The 16,172-nt window shown below is 44.9% G+C and overlaps 2 protein-coding genes across 3 annotated transcripts; one reads left to right on the plus strand and one right to left on the minus strand.

Annotated features, from left to right (window-relative positions):
* The first annotated feature begins 212 nt into the window (after positions 1-212).
* Positions 213-6,756, plus strand: LOC131260119 (RNA-binding protein 25). Its single transcript, XM_058261786.1, has 8 exons — positions 213-400; positions 472-740; positions 816-1,808; positions 1,878-2,869; positions 2,938-3,311; positions 3,393-3,481; positions 5,496-5,584; positions 6,553-6,756. The coding sequence occupies exons 1-7, from the start codon at positions 323-325 to the stop codon at positions 5,500-5,502; spliced, it is 2,802 nt and encodes a 933-aa protein (XP_058117769.1). The 5' UTR covers positions 213-322; the 3' UTR covers positions 5,503-5,584; positions 6,553-6,756.
* LOC131260120 (LIM domain-containing protein jub) lies at positions 6,113-10,757 on the minus strand. Of its 2 annotated transcripts, none has more exons than XM_058261788.1 (6): positions 8,522-10,757; positions 7,933-8,443; positions 7,531-7,847; positions 7,383-7,445; positions 7,149-7,314; positions 6,113-7,083 (listed from the first exon to the last, which is right to left on the minus strand). In XM_058261788.1, exons 1-6 carry the CDS (start codon positions 9,866-9,868, stop codon positions 6,839-6,841), a joined length of 2,649 nt encoding a protein of 882 aa, XP_058117771.1. In that variant the 5' UTR covers positions 9,869-10,757; the 3' UTR covers positions 6,113-6,838. The 2 variants fall into 2 exon arrangements, with proteins under 2 accessions (XP_058117771.1, XP_058117770.1); XM_058261787.1 differs by having other exon boundaries at positions 7,525-7,847.
* Positions 10,758-16,172: the final 5,415 nt, after the last annotated feature.

Raw genomic sequence — 16,172 nt, forward strand, 5'->3', positions numbered from 1 at the left:
CCAGCATAAATAATCAATTAAATTTTACATGTTTATTGTGGATTTTTATTGGACCAAGTTCACCGTTCCTAAATAATTGTGGAGCCACTGGGTTCACAGCAGAACGCTAGACACTAGGTGACAGGCAAAGCGCTTCTCGATTACACACACGCGAATTTTGGATGTTCGTGCTATCTTTTTGCACCTTACGGCTGTAAAAAGAAACTGGATTGGATGTGCTTGGTTTGTGGAAGCTGGCAAAAGTTGCGATAAAGAAATCCTTGGTGAAAAGAACATAGTGAAAGCATCTTAGTTGGTACGAAGGGAGTTTGTAAGCAGTGCAATGTCTTTCCACCCTCGACCCCCGGGTACCACGATTGTATCCGCCGGGATGCCGTACATAGCACCACCGATAGTTCAAGTAAGCTATTCATAGACAGGTGTCTGGGACAGGGACGTAACATTAATTTGATATTGCCTTCGTGTTCACAGCAACCTATGATACCCGCCATGAATCAGCCACCTCCAACCAATAGAGGAGGAAGCTTCCGGTCCGGTGCTACCATTGGATCGCGCCCACAAATGTACAACAACAAGCCTCCGCCACAACCAGAACCGGTGTACGATGGGCCGATAGTAACCGTGTTTGTTGGCAACATAAGCGAAAAGGTACCGGATCCAATGATAAAACAGATACTGGCAACCTGCGGCACAGTTGTAAACTGGAAGCGGGTGTCAACATTTGGGTTTTGCGAGTATGAGTAAGTACTTGACGCATATGGCAAGTGGATTTGGTGAATTAAATCCTTCTCTTTCTCTTTGCACTTGATCACTAGTCCGGCGGGAGGTGCTCGAGCCGTCCGTTTGGTGCACGATTTGGAGGTCGGCGGTAAAAAGCTGGTTGCAAAGGTCGACGCTAAGAATAAGGCTTTGCTGGATTCGTTCCGTGAGGATGAAAGCAATGCGGAAACAACCAACGAAGCGTCTGAAAAGCGTGGCGATGACGATGCGATGGAATCGATCAACCGTATACTGGAAGATTTCCGGGAAGAGCTGGCCGCGGTCGAGCAGCAGCAGGAGGAAACGCAAGCAAAGCAGAAGAAAATGCTTCAAACGGTCGACATCGAAGACGGCAAGCGGGACATTATCAATAAGGAGATTGGCAAGTTCCGCAAGTACACCGAGGAGGAGGAACTGAAGAAGGAGAAGGAAAAAGAACGCAAAAAACGGGAGGAAAAGAGGACCGAAGAGAAGCAGCGACGTTCGGCGTCACCGCGAAAGGATAAGAAAGCACCGGCCGCATCGTCGTCCTCGTCGAGACGCCGTAGCCGATCACGTTCACGGGATCGCGAGCGAGACCGCGAAAGGGAACGCGAGCGTGAACAGCGAGAACGGGAAAAGGAACGCGAACGGGAGCGTGAACGCGAGTTGCGTGAAAGGGAACGAGAACGAGAGCGTGAACGTGACCTGGAACGCCAGCGGGAACGCGAAAGGGAGCGGGAACGCGAACGCGACCGGGAACGCGAGCGAGAACGTGAACGCGAGGACCTAAAGGTGAATCGGAATCCGCGGGACATTCAGAAGGAGAAGGAAATGGAAGAAGAAGCCCGGGAACGGAAGAAAGCTGAGAAAAAGGCACGTGATAAGGAAGCAGCCTATCAGGAGCGTCTCAGGAACTGGGAAGCACGCGAAAGGAGGAAGGCAAAGGATTATGAGAAGGAACGTGAAAAGGATCGCTGCAAGGAAGAGGAGCGCGAGAAAGAGGCAAAACGTTTGAAGGAATTCCTTGAGGACTACGATGATGATCGTGATGATCCGAAATACTACAAGTATGTGTTTATGTACCAAAGCACACTGTTTCAATGAATAACATATCGTTCATTTTCTTTTTTTTCTAGGGGACGTGAACTTCAGCGAAGGCTTGCTGAGCGAGTTCGCGAAGCAGATGCCGACTCCAAGGATCGTAACAAAGAGCAAGAGGAACTGGATGAGCTGAAAAACAAAATATTCAGCGGAGAGTACGATAACCCCACGCTGGAGTTTGAGAAAGCCAAAAAGGAACGGGAGGATTTGTACAAACCGAAGATTCTGATTGACGTGAATCTGGAACAGTCGCAGCAGCGCGAAAGAGAAATAGAGCGTGAGCGTATGCGGGAGATAGAACGGCAACGCGCGAAGGAACGCGAGCGTATGAACAAGGAACGCTACGTGCTTGCACAGGCCTCCCGGGAGCTTGCCTCGGTTGATGCGGAACCGATAGATTCCGATTCCAGCGGTCAGGACAATTTCAATTCTCCCGCAGGAAGCGCCCAACAGGCCATTAGTGGTGCATCCAATGGACCGGGTTCAGGATCAGCCAGCATGACGGACGGATTGGGCAACAGCAATCACCACCATCATCATCCCCACCAGTCTCACCATCACGCACACCATCATCATCATCACCACCATTCGCATCATGGTGCGTCGGAGCAACGAGTCGCGTCGGCAGGACAGCATCCAGCCCACGCTGGATCCGAAACACGGGACTCGTTCGGGCTGATGGGACACGGTGGAGCTGCCGGTGGTGTTGGCGGCTCGTCATCAGCCATGATGGGCATGATGAACGATGAGAATTCACGGCATTCTTCAAGGTCCAACTCGCAACACGATGTTCCAGAGAGTCCGGAACCTGACACCAACAGCGGCATGAACTCTTTATCGGATAAATCAGCCCACCATCACCAGCACCAGCCTCAACCACAACAGTCCACGGTGGGGCCAACGATTAGCTTGAATCTAAATGTGAACGCGAAAAAGAAAAAGCTTGAAGTAAAGGACGTGTTCAACAGCCTCGACGACGATACCGAAGAATCGAACGGGCCGAAAAAACGCAAACTGGTTCCACTAGGTATGCGGGGCTTCCACTCTGTTTTCTATATTGGTAAACGGTATTCTCTATCTTTTCTTACTCCACAGAATATGAAGACGGTCGGGGCCAGACAGATACGCCGACCGGTACCGCTAACAGCACACCGGCCGGATCGAATCCAAAATCATCCAAGGGTAGAAGGGACGAGGCCAGCACCAGAGAGTCCCAGAAGTCACAGGAGGAAAAGCGTAAAAACATAAAGAGTATTATCGACAAGATACCGACGGAGAAGAACGATCTCTTCAACTACCCGCTCGACTGGAATGAGATCGACAGTACCATCGAAAAGAAGATTCGGCCATGGATCAACAAAAAGATTATCGAATACATCGGCGAACCCGAGCCGACGTTGGTCGATTTTATCTGCTCGAAGGTACTCGCAGGTAGCACCCCCCAAGGAATCCTGGATGATGTACAGATGGTAAGGCTTGTCAAAAAGAATTCTCCAGCAACGAGGGTGTGTGTGTAAAACGCTAGTTTCCATTAAAACCTATCGTTTCAGGTTCTTGACGAAGAGGCCGAAGTGTTCGTGGTGAAAATGTGGCGATTGCTGATATACGAGGTGGAAGCTAAAAAGGTTGGCCTAGCGAAGTAAGTGCAGTCGAACGGGCAACATAACGATGATGCAAGAAACGTGGAGATAAACCGACACGGACGAGATTAGGGAGAGGTAGCACGAACGAAACATTACAGTGTGGCAACACAAAAAATATTGTTATGTTTTGCCGGATCCTGCCCGGTCGGCCAGCGAAGGTTGGTTGACTCTTGGATGTTGCAGTAGGTTAATTTGGTTTAGATAAATTCCATTCGGGTGGTATAGGATAACGATTTAATGAAAGAGAGTGAAAACTTTTTACAAACACTTGATCGTTGCAAGTCCTACATTCTGTTTCTTCCCTCACGTAACTCACAGTTTTTCACTTTGTCGGTGATTACTTTTCATGTTTACCTCTGGCCTCCATTGTACTTTTATGGTATCGTCTTGGGTATGCCATTGAGGATATTTTTATGTTTTACAGAGTTCAGGATTGCTTTGATAATAATTTGAACTCTTTTTAGTCAACGCAGCGTATTATGTATAATGCTGTTTACAAGCGACGTCTTTGCGACGATACCTTTACAGGAATAATTTCATTTGTCATGTCTACCACGGATCCGTCACTAACATATTTTCTCCTTATCGAACGCATTCATTACCAGAAAAACATGACGAATTACGCATTAATTGCAAGAAAACAAACATAACGTTATAAATAGGGAATACTTATGAATAGCAAACTTGAAACGCGTGCTGAAATCCAGGTAACGCAAAATCTGCAGTGCATCAAAGGAAAATTGGGTGGCAACGAATTTCTTGATTATATATAGAATATATACTGTATATGTACAGTGTGTTTCTATAACTTTCGTTTTAAATATTGAGTTTCGAAGGATTGTTATTTTCCTTCAATCGATACTCCCTTATTTGGTTTGATTTTAACGAGTAAAATAGGGTTTTAATGGTTTATTGTAGAGTTACATCAAACAGTACTCCATCGTCAATCGGTCCACACTTTTCAATTCGAAGCTTACTTTCTCAATGCATAAATGACCCAGGGCAAACATTTGTCATGTCAAAGATAAACCTGTATTGTTATGTTATGAGCCTATTATGTCCTTTTTGGAAATCAAATTTATTCCTTTTATTTTAATTTAACAAACAGATCTTTATTCATCTTTCTAGAACAGGTTTATTAACATTTTGCCATTTATGTTTATCCTGGGCAAGAAATACGTTAAGAAAACAAGCCTTAGAGTTAGAAATTGTGGCTGTATGAAAACTTTATGGCTTGAGTGTACAATGAGTGGAGCTAAAAATGCTCCAACAAAGGGATAAGATCGTCTAAATCAATTTTTGACCTGCCGCTGCGAAGTGTGTGGAAAATTATTTCAAGGAATATAGCACAGTTTCTTGACTAAGAAAGTATATTATCCTTATATTAAACTTCTTTACATGTACAGTCATAAAAACATGGGATCCAAAACCCATTGCATACGGAGGGTTCATACTTGTTTGATGAAATATTGTGTCATGTGGGCGCTGAATCCACGCTAGCCAGTCTTGTCCGTCTGTTCCATAATGCTCCGAATTAACTTATGGGATAGACATCTAGATGATACGGGCAAACAACGCTGGTGCAATTTGCAGCAATAGTGTCTGATTCTGTAAAGGGAACATTTTCTGGAAACATAAAAAAAAAATACAAAACGTAAGCCGATGCCAATGCCAATGTTTACCGCGAACAGTAAATGGGGGAAGGTAATCTGCATCTCTAAGAAAGAAACAAGAAGGCGTACGACCAATAGTGTTGTCATATTCTCAATGTCCCTACTTAGATGAATCCGAACAGGAAATAGTAACGTAATGAGGTCGTCCGATGGCAATCGGAAATAAAGAACAATTAACAGTGTAAAAGTGCAGAAATACAAACCGAACCGAGTACGTCGGCCTGGCTCAAAAAAGGAATTTGTTCTCTCACATTGCTCTCCGTAGTGCTATTTTACCTCCTTGTATTAATTCTTTCGCACTATCACTGTTCGACCTAATTCCAATCCTCTTTTTCAGTGTATGAGTGTTTTGTATGTCGAGGACATCAGCTATGAAGAGTGATTTGGACTCTTGTGGCAGGTGACTAGGCGGGAAACTGTTCCAATGTAAGTAAAATTGTTTATTGTTTTTGTTTCGTTAAAAAATCCTTGAGAAATATAATTTTTTTTTTAAATCGCGATAATCAATTCTTAAGGCGATATGATGTACCGAAGCGGGTTTTATTAATTAACTTACAATTAATTTACAAGGTGCAATTGCTCTTGTTTCATGGCAAAAATGGTTGTTTATCAAACAAAAAATAGCTACAAAAACACATTTTATTGTTTCATAATTTGAAATGAAACATCCTCTTTAGCGAAAAAAATGTATATGTTCTTATCTAATGGGCCTCTCGGCCATATTGTGCCTCTAAGGTGCTTATTTGCTTGAAATATTGAGATTGATGTGCAATGATTTTTTTTTTTTAATATTTGATTATGAATTTTGACTGATAAACAAAAATCTGTCTATCAAAATGTTTTGAGAATATTAGGCAAACAAATCAAATTTAGTAGAAGTGAGGTTTTATTCTATGAAGAAATTGATTGACCATCTAAATCTGAATTCTTAAATTAAAAAAGGTACTAAATATTAAGAAGAACCATAGCCCCCCATCGCTTACTCCCGTTCTTATCGCTTGTGATTCGTTTCTGTTTCTCAAAATAAAGCAAAGCAAAGTCGACATTACCGGTACAGCATGGATGAAGTTCAAGAATTTCCTTCGTTTTTATTCTGTTATCGCAATGGCATGAATTAGGCCAAAGTAAATGCAAATGCTGCAACTATTGCAAGGTTCCCATCCGAATACAATCGATACCCTTCTTTTCGTGATTGTAATTACTAGTAATTCAATACTCTAAGGTTTGATTTGCGTGTTAAATTTAAATACGCGTATTTTTTGTCGTTTACTGTGTAACGCACGCACATAAACATTTAGTGGAATGTTGTTAGTAGTATTATTATACGAGTCTCGCTTGTGCGGGCCAAATTTGGCCCACCATTTGGGCAATCTCTAATCCATTATCTTTCACAGTATCGTTGAGCAACGCGAATGGAAATAATGGCGTAAGGGAACGAACGCCTTTCGCACGGCCCATAGTAGTGGATGGCTGAAGAATGGTCGAAAGGACAAACACAAAACCATACCTCGCTGGAACTGGAAGACGGCGGTAAGCGAAAATACGTTCTGATGAAAGTGTTTACCGACGAATTAATCCGTCGACCGAATACATTGTATTTGATTATCCAAAAAGGTGGTTCTCGGTCGTGCCGAAACCGGAAGCTGCCTTCCACCGGGGAATGGGATGAAATTGGGGTTATTAACCCATGTATTGGTAGGTGGCTGAAACTGGCTCAATAATGCGACCGCGCATATCTTGTATCGATATCTTCTGTATATGGCAAGAGCGGCACATCAGGCGGCCCTCGTACGGGTAGCACCGTTTGTCCGGTTCATCCGTTAGCTGCATGCCGCACTCCTCGCAAATGTAGCAATCGACGTGGAAATCTTTATCCATTGCCACAACGCGCACCGTCTCTTCGGTGCCTTCCACTGGTGTAATGCCTGAAAATGGTAAATGAAGATTGAAAGAGCGCCAACAAAGGCTTGCGTGTGGGTGTGCTTCATACCTTTACCACAGCTTGCACATTTTGGCGCAAACATGCTGTGATAGTCGTTGACACAGTAGATTTTATTATCCACGTCCACCGTGAATGGGACACCGTCGAGGCATTCATTACAAACGCAGCAACGGAAACATCCGGGATGGTACGATTTACCCATCGCTTGAAGAATCTGTCGAAGAAAGGGTAACGATGGGGATGAATAAACAAAAACAACCAAGCTGTTGCACAGCTTCGTACCATTTCCATGATCAAATGTCCACAAATTGCACATTTCTCAGCCGTCTGTTGGAAGCCCGAGTACTGCAAAATTAAAGACAAAATCATTTTAGAAGATGCACGTCTGATATTGGGTTGTAAACTAAAATTCCGTCGCTTGTACTTTTACCATGTAGTCTTCCTCGCAGTACACGCGTCCATGGACATTGTAGAACGCCTTCCCTCGCAGGGCACGCCCGCACGAACAGCAGATGAAGCAGTTGGTGTGGTAGAGGTTCCCCATCGCTTGGCAGGCGGCTCCGGCCCCGGTTACTTTTTCCTTGCAAGTGTGGCATATACCAAAGTATTCACCTTGCTCTTCGTTTTTCTCCATCTCCTCCTCCAGCTGGCGGGTCAGCTCTTCGATCTTCCGCTCTGCCTCGGTCGGCCCGGTCGGCCTCGGTGGCGTCACGTTGTATGGGAGTAGATTTTTGGTTAATCCTTTTGCTGCAAAACAAAACACACACATACATTCGTTAATTTTTTTTTGTTCCGTCGACCTTGGCTGCCATGCTTGGTAGAAGATACTTACGTTTTCCCGAACCGGACCCCGTGCTCAATTGTGACGGGGTGGGCGAGACGGCACCTCTGAGTCCCATGCCAGCTGAGTTTCCTCCCGCAGTCAAACCAGCAGCAGCACCGTTTGCATTCTGCAACTTACTGTTGAGGATTGCTGCGTTGGATTGTTGGGTCGCTGATTTGCCATGGCTATTGGATAGCTGATTTTTTGCAACCTCCATTTCCTGTAGCGTCGCGTATTGGCGTTCATGTCCCAGTTGTGCCTGCTGTGGGTGTGTGGGACCGTTGGTGGGAGTGGCGGTGCCCGGTGCAAGCGCGGACAGCTTCTGATTCGGCAATGTATTGCTACCGCCGGCCGCGGCATTGGTGTATTTGGTTCCGCTGGTCATACAAACGTAATCCGAACCATTAATGTCCTCGACGAAGCTTTTGTTCAGTGAGCTTGAACCGGAAATGGAGCTAGTGCGCGAGGGAGAGTTGTTGTTCTTCTGCTGCGTTTTGATAGCTTCCGATGATTTAGGAGGCTGTGATGGGGAGATGCCAAAAAAGGGAGGGGGGATTAACTTGCAAATCATACCGAAAATCACGATTGTTTCACCTACCAGTGACGGGGCTAGTTTGGACGATTTTTGGAAATCGTACGGCAGGGCAGCCGAAGCCGGAACACCGGTGGCATGATATTTCACGTTCGGCAACTGGACCGGTTGCGGTTGTTGTGCAATTTTCACCGCAATGCTGCTGTTGGTTGGAGAGTGATGATACTGTTGTTGTTGCTGCTGGTGGTACATGCTGCTAGTCGGAGGATGGACCGGGACCGCACCTGCAGCAGCAGCACCGCCTGCTGTGGTCCTATATGCACTTGGATTGGGGTTAGTCGTCTCGTAGATGGGTTGCTGAAGCTGGTCCGCGGCAATGCCATAGTACTGTGGCTGATGTTGCTGCTGTTGGTGTGGCGTAGCACTCGGGCTGGGGGTCGTACCATCAGTGCGCTGGTGGTAGTACACCTGCGTGGAAGCTTTCGTGGCCTGAGGTTGCGCCTGCTGTCCTGCGGGCGGTGGAGACTGCAGGTTTTCGTAAATCGGTGGCTGCTCTGCAGGCAGCAACTCTGGAGGCTGCGGAGTGTGGGCATACCGACCCGCGATATTCATCATTCCGTGGAGCTGGTTCGGCATCGGGCTACCACCTCCGTTCGCGGCATGATGATGACCCGTCGCTCCAACGGCGACCTGAGGTTGTGCTTTTGTGTTGTGCGATTCGAACTTTCGATGGTCGTACATGAGCGCATCGATCGATTGCTGCTGCTGTTGCTGAAGCTGCGACGCTGGTGGGTAGTAGTCAATGTTCTCGTACAAGGTTTGATACCGCGAGTCGTAGTATTGCTGGCCCTGGGGCATTGCTCCTCCCCCCGAGGCGTTGCTGGCCATACTCGCCCTAGGACTGGCACCACCGGAGTGGAGCGATGAATTGCTCATCGAATGGGTGGGGCTGTTATTGACCCTGTACTGATAACTGCCGCCACTGGTGCTGACACTGTTGACGCTTCCTCCAACCATCGCACTGGAAGCTGCCGATGCCGTAGCATGCGCACTACCACCTTGCTGAAATTTGTTCCCAGCCGCTGCTGCCGCAAGCATCTGATTCTGGTACCGATCGTACATTCTGTAGTCGTTCATATTCACCATCGTGGCCATGGAGGCAGCCACGGTAGCCCCGTTGCTGCCGGGAGCTGCTCCCATTGCGACCGTCGTGGACGTCGTTGGTGCGTACGGGTTACCGCTTCCCGAAAGGCTATGCATACCACCGGGATGATGATGAGCTCTCGGTAGCGAGCCGATCGTTTTTCCACCTGCCCCAACACCTGAGACATCCGCTGAGTCCAATCGCATCTGATGCATTCGAGCGATCAGGGCAGCGTCTGGGCTTTGTGTATGCATTGGATTCGAAGACATTCTAACCAGTTCAAGTCCCAAGTCGTCTCAAGCGCAACGGGAATACTAAAGAATAACAATCAAACGCAATGGCTGATGTTTGGTCACTGTTTTAAACCTGGTATCGTATAGTAGCCTCCTAATGTGTGCGTGGATTGATAATTCACTTTTTTCTTAATACTGATTATTTATCGATTAAATCAGGCCTTTAGTCCCCGTTGCACACCACCAAGCAAGACTTTCTTAGCTTGAGTCACATTTCTTCGCTGTTGCAGCCCATAATGTAAATCGCTTGTTTTGTGCCCATCCGATGACAGCTTCACCTTTTCTTGCACCGCAACACACTCACCGACACCTTCGGAACATTGCACGAACGGTAAGGAAATGTTTTACATTCCAGCCGCAAAACGCTGGAATGTTGTTGAGGAAAAGGGTTTGGAAACGCGGATACGATCCGTACAATCTTTAGTTTCCCATTTCGGTATGCATCTCGGGGGAGCTGTATCCCTGTGCCGTCTGTTGGGTCATCGACCTGGCCTCACGGGCGCTGGCGGACGGAACCGAATAGATTTTTGGATGCTTATGATGTGTTGACGCTGTGCCTAACGTAGTAGACACTTTCTTTGCCCCACAGCTTGCTTTGCATCTACACCATAGATCTCTGCACCGTACTGCTGTTAGTACATCTTCACAGCACAAAACCACTCGCGAAACGCTTCACGGTCGCAAGCGAGGAGCTTTGTTTGGGGCACCACGGCTTGATCGGGAAGAAAATACAATCGTGTAGGTAAACGGTGAGGCTAGTGGACAGTGTTTGCTTTTTTAGAACCTAGAACCGGATATCAGAAAACAATTACACTGTGCGCATTTATTACGTTCACTGTTTGCCTCAGATCGCAAACGCGACGGAACAGAAATGTTCAGAATGTAGCCCACAAACACAATACATTTTAGTGTTGGCAAAATCGGGATCCGAAGACTCGGTAATTGGCGGATTCAATCGGATCGGATCCCATTTGATAGATTTTACGGACTGCTGTGTACTCCGGAGGTTCGATTCCATTGATTTGGGACTCGTTTGATGTAAATCTATTATATTTTGACTGTATATTGTGCATTCAACTATGTGATCATAGTTTCGCAAGCGATCAAAAATATTTCAAAATTTATTACTTTATTTAAAATAACACTCTCCATCGAGAAACTTGTTTAAAAAAACGATACACCATCAACATATGTTTTCCTGCGTCAAAAGTGAGTTTCTATATGCTCACGCAGGTTCATATCATCTCCGCGATGGCTTCGATGAAACGATGAGTTCGGATTTGGACATTCAAGTACACTTCTTTGATTCGAAAGATTCGAATCTCTACAGGGTTTCGTTTTCCCCACTAGGTTCGATTTTACCACCACTAGACAGAACGAAACTGACAGCAGTGTTGCCGGGAACACAGTCTCTACATTGACACGAGATCTAGACTACAGCGCGACGTCCCGTCACGAAACGAGACATCGCCTGGCATGCGGCTGAACTCCATACGAAAAAAAATTCGTACAAATCGCGCTAGACCAGGGGTCTCCAAACTACGACCCGCGGGCTACATGCGGCCCGCGAGACCCTCTCCTCCTTGGGTAAATGTGGCCCAACGCTACGGTTATTCCACTCAATGCGGCCCGCGTTAAAAAAAGTTTGGAGATCCCTGCGCTAGACGATACCAGGTGTACACGAGATCTAGACTATCACGACGTCCAGACTACAGCGCGACGTTGCCTGACAGGCGCTGAACTCTATGCAAAAAAAAAAATGCAAATCACGCTAGGTTTTTTTTGCATGGAGTTCAGCGCCTGAAAGGCGACGTCGCGTTACGCGACGGTGCAGTCTGGACCCCGGTGGCAAAATGATCATGCTTTCTCGTTCTGTCGGTATCAATTGTCAATTGGGCAGAACGAGAAAGCATGCTGATTTTGCCACTAGGGGAAAGCGTGTCAGAAGTGCTATCTGCAAGTTTGGTGTAATTGTAAAGGTAGGACTAAGGCGGTTTGTATAAAAGGCCAAAAACAGATCCGTGAAAATATACAATAATTGTTCGGAAATCAGCAACGAACTTATACCCAAACTGTCTTTTGAATTCTAAACCACAAAATTCAAACCAATGTGGGTTACATGGGCTCAGTATCGTACTGTTTACTCGTGTCTCTGTATAGACTAACCTTTCAACAAGCAACCTTGGTCCATCTCCTGCTTGTTTTGGGTCGTCTTACCCTATGTTTACATTGGGGTGCGTCCTGCCCCACCGTTCGGGTCATCTTGCCCCACTTTTGTCAACGGAGTCAAATCCAAAAGGTCCTTCGAAAACCTTATTTTATAAGAAATTGACAAGTTTGAAGTGGTTTTTCTTATTTTTCGTACATAAAAAAGATGTTTAAAAATTCAACTATGAAAAAATAGAATGCTTTTAATAAAAAGACGAGAAGAGAAAAATGCTTATCGGTTAAGGGGGGCGTACTGCCCCACTTTACCTTAGTTACAGCAAGTTTTTCCATGGCAGTTTGCTGAAACTCTTGCTGTAACTACAAGATAGCAGCAAAAAATTAAATTTCTGTCAACTGGGTATAGTTATATAAAATTGAATGAACTTAGAATTTAAACACAGAGTGCACATAATATAAAAAGAGAGTTATTTTTCAAAGGGAAATATTCTTAAAGGGTTTCGGAATTAATGTTCGTGGTAAGTTGCTTGATAGTCGCACAATATAGCATTTTGAAAATGTAGCTAATGATAATAAAGTTCTCCTACTAAGATTGCATTTTTTACAAAAAAAAAAATATATAATGTATTTACGAATAATTAATTTAAAAAATTTAGACTTCAAAGTGTAAACACACTGCTAGTGTTATTTAAATCATACCACACAGAAATATATCGAGGAAATCGTATGCTTGTTACAGAACTACAATACGCCACGTGCTCAATTCTTGCAAGCCGCTAATCGGCCACCTGACTGCAATGAACATAAAAACATTCAAAATATTCTTCTTCAAATTGTTTTAAAATATGTACACCATGGCAATGTATTAAGAACGGCCAGTAAGGCTTTGTGGTGTGTTTATCTATTATCATAAGCTGTATGCCTTACTGAAGTTTTTTCCCCTCCCGAAGCTACAATAGTAGTTAGCTCCAATACGTACAAAAAAAGACAATATTCTTCTTCAAAATATAAAAAAAACAAATGTACATCATGCCAATATATTAAGAACAGCCAATAAGGCTTTGGGGTGTGTTTATCTATTAGCTGTATGGCTTACTGAAGTTTTTTCCCCTCCCGAAGCTACAATTGTAATTAGCTCCAATACATACTACTTGTACATACATCCGTTCATGTACGTTTGTAAAGAAACTTCCTTATTGCCCTCGTTTTCGGTCGATTATCATTCCACGTTAACTTCACTTCTGTTAATTGGTTTCATTTCAACAATACACCTTGTTTCTTTGCCTACTCAGCTGTTTCACCTACGGTGTAAAACCATTAACGAATTAGAATGCTAAGCATGTACGCACTTCCGAAACATCATTCACACGTGTGTAAGCATTTAATGCAAAAAGAGGAAAAAAAAATCATAATGATTTAAGATTGAAAATCTATTGCTAACAGCAGAATCAAGTTTTCAAAAATTGCTATTTTGATCCTATACATCTTACTATCTGGGCTTATTTTCATTCAACACTTTGTTTTCGGCACTTTGCTGGAGATATTTGGCTGGGCTGAAAATAGACATTACTCCACACTCAACGCCATGACGCATCACTTCACAGAGGTTATTGTAACCCATTCGTTTTACGGTCAATTTTTTGTTCCTCTCATCAGTTCTGCCGTGATTTGGACGGCTAAGAAAATTTATGTTACGGAAAAAACTTATATCAAATGGCTACGGGTTCTCACCCGTTCCACACTTTCTGTCCCTATGTTCTGAACATCCGGTATGATTTCAGGTGATTTATGATGATTGTAAAACGATAGGATGTTTGACGGGCATTCTTTCAACGGCAACGGCATGTTTTTGTGAAACTGCATGATTTGCCCCGATGTTTCACCAGGATATACCATCTGGTTCGTGGAATATTCTGTGTAAGAACTCAACAGTCATTAATATAACAAGAACTGAAAGATTATTTATTCCGAGATAGAGCTCTTCATGTTTTCTCTGGCCGTTTGCTAGAAACGTTGTGTTTGTTAACCCCATTGTGTGTGTTTTTTGTTTTTTTTTTTTTGCAAACCACAAAACAGCAAAGTGAAGCAGAGATCTGACTTTGACGAACAGCTCTACTGGAGCTTGAATGGTGTTTCCTTTCGTGATGTTTCTGAAAGATCACCAACAGCAAGTGTTCGTCTACTCCTTTCGATTGAGCCTCTAGTTTGCGCGAAAGGATTGCGTTACTTATCAAGCACGATCATGACTTGTCAAAACAGCCATGATCCATGTGCCGTCATTGAGTTGGCTGCGGATCGCATAGCTCTACTACGTGTTGTCTAAGAAAGTATGCTAGCTGGACTAATAATGTGCAGTCCGGTTATCATGTGGTCAGCTGCGCTCAAAATGGGTACATTTTGCAACCTGCAACAATAGGGTGGTGGAGGGGCAGCTGGAAGCCTCCGGCAATTTCATTAACGTTGTAGCGGTTCGATCGGTTTTTTTACGCTTTTAAAATGTTGTACTGAACGAAAAAACGTCTGCTCAACGTGTGGAGGGTAGGAAAAGTTTCGGTTCAGTAGATATTTTTGGAAAGATGTTTTCCAGTTGTGTACACAACCGAAGCAGCGAAGGTAATTATTCTATTCTATTCAGCCTTGTGATTGTACTGCAAGTACTTGTTCTGCAGGTATTGATAAAAATTTCTCCTGGAAAAAAAACCTACCTGTGTACCGCAGATACATCCACGAATGGTGCGTAAATAAGACAACCATTGGGGTGTTGCTCATCACCCACAAGGTTGTATCTAAGGGTGGATTATTTTATAGCACAGGAAATCGATGAAACGAACTGTGAAGGTGATCGTTGACAATCGCTGTGCACATGTACACATTATCTCGGAACATGAGATGTGACGAGTTTGAGAAGAAACCGAATGACCTTAAGTGTGCCGGTAAGAAAAAGTGGTTGAATAATTAATATGAGAAACTCCTTAAAAGCGTCACGCTTAAACACTGACTGGTTTTGATTATTTACCTGCTACAGTTATGCAAAGGTGGCAAGTGTGCCATCACAACAAGAACATGTTGCCCTGTTAGCCATAACGATCTTTGTTTCCCGCAGCCTCGGTGATCCACATGAGTAAAATATTCGGTTCAAATATTGAACATTCATTTGCGTCAACGGTCCAACCCTGGCAGGGTTGGTTTCTTGTTTCCTTCCCAACAGACGGTGTGGTCCATTTTAACTTCTTTCAACTCAAGTTAAATGATAAAAATATTCGATTTATTTGCGTACGGATTATGCGCATGACATCAGTGAAGTGCAACGGCTTTGTCGTGCGATTAAATTCTCCATGATGCGAAACCTGCTTTTCCATCGGAATAAAAATCCCCTGTGCCAGGCGAATTGTATGTCGGATCAGTGTTTAATCAGCCATGACGTCATAGTATTAAGGCGGCCGAGGGCAAGCCTCAGATTCGCAACAACGTTCTCGCGTTCTTCCCCAACGGGCACATGAGGCACATTTTTCTCTTTGTTGTTGCTGTTTTTCGCACGCCATTCATCTCATTAGTTTTTCCTCTCTTGCTTTTGAGGCTCATTTGGGCTTCGATCCATGCTGGCTACTTCCGGCGTCAACGTTCCGCCATGCTTTCCAAAATCGTTCCGGAAAGAACGTAAAGATGTACGCGAGGATCGGCCGTTCGGCGTGGTGTCGTGCCTGTAGTAGTTGTTCGTGCTTGTCGCGTGTGACTGTGCACGTACTGCCACCTCCCGTTTGGGGTCCGCCTCGTGGTGGTTCCTTTGCGCTGGTTCGATGCAACCGGCGACGTGCTGGCAAACCGTTCGGCTCAGTAACGATCGGTTCGCGCAGAGGACAACAGCTCCACTTTTTGGCACCGGTTCTGGTGGCATTTCGCGACATCGCGGTTTCTCCGTACGGTTTTTGGGGACGTTTACTTCGAAAGTGTGGCCTCACTTTTGGCATTTTGAATCGGTCGTTTGATCGCTATCGGCGGTGTGGAAACGGTCAACGTTTTAAAATTCGAACGGAAATCGAATTCCCCCGGCCGCCAACTAACCGCCCAACCAGCTTGGGGTCTGTGCGTCGTGAGTTTCAACGTGAGTGTGGTG

This window comes from Anopheles coustani, chromosome 3 (genome assembly GCF_943734705.1).
Source record: "Anopheles coustani chromosome 3, idAnoCousDA_361_x.2, whole genome shotgun sequence".
Classification (NCBI taxonomy): domain Eukaryota; kingdom Metazoa; phylum Arthropoda; class Insecta; order Diptera; family Culicidae; genus Anopheles; species Anopheles coustani.

What these genes read in the sequence shown, in the direction of transcription:
- LOC131260120 (XM_058261787.1), bottom strand. Translation starts at nt 9,868, where the DNA reads ATGTCTTCGAATCCAATGCATACACAAAGCCCAGACGCTGCCCTGATC. An exon ending in GGGGTCCGGTTCGGGAAAAC is followed by an intron (nt 7,848 to 7,932) that starts GTAAGTATCTTC and finishes TTTGTTTTGCAG; the next exon opens with CAAAAGGATTAACCAAAAAT. An exon ending in ATGTGCAAGCTGTGGTAAAG is followed by an intron (nt 7,084 to 7,148) that starts GTATGAAGCACA and finishes TACCATTTTCAG; the next exon opens with GCATTACACCAGTGGAAGGC.
- LOC131260119 (XM_058261786.1), top strand. Translation starts at nt 323, where the DNA reads ATGTCTTTCCACCCTCGACCCCCGGGTACCACGATTGTATCCGCCGGG. An exon ending in TAGCACCACCGATAGTTCAA is followed by an intron (nt 401 to 471) that starts GTAAGCTATTCA and finishes TCGTGTTCACAG; the next exon opens with CAACCTATGATACCCGCCAT. An exon ending in ACGCAAACTGGTTCCACTAG is followed by an intron (nt 2,870 to 2,937) that starts GTATGCGGGGCT and finishes CTTACTCCACAG; the next exon opens with AATATGAAGACGGTCGGGGC.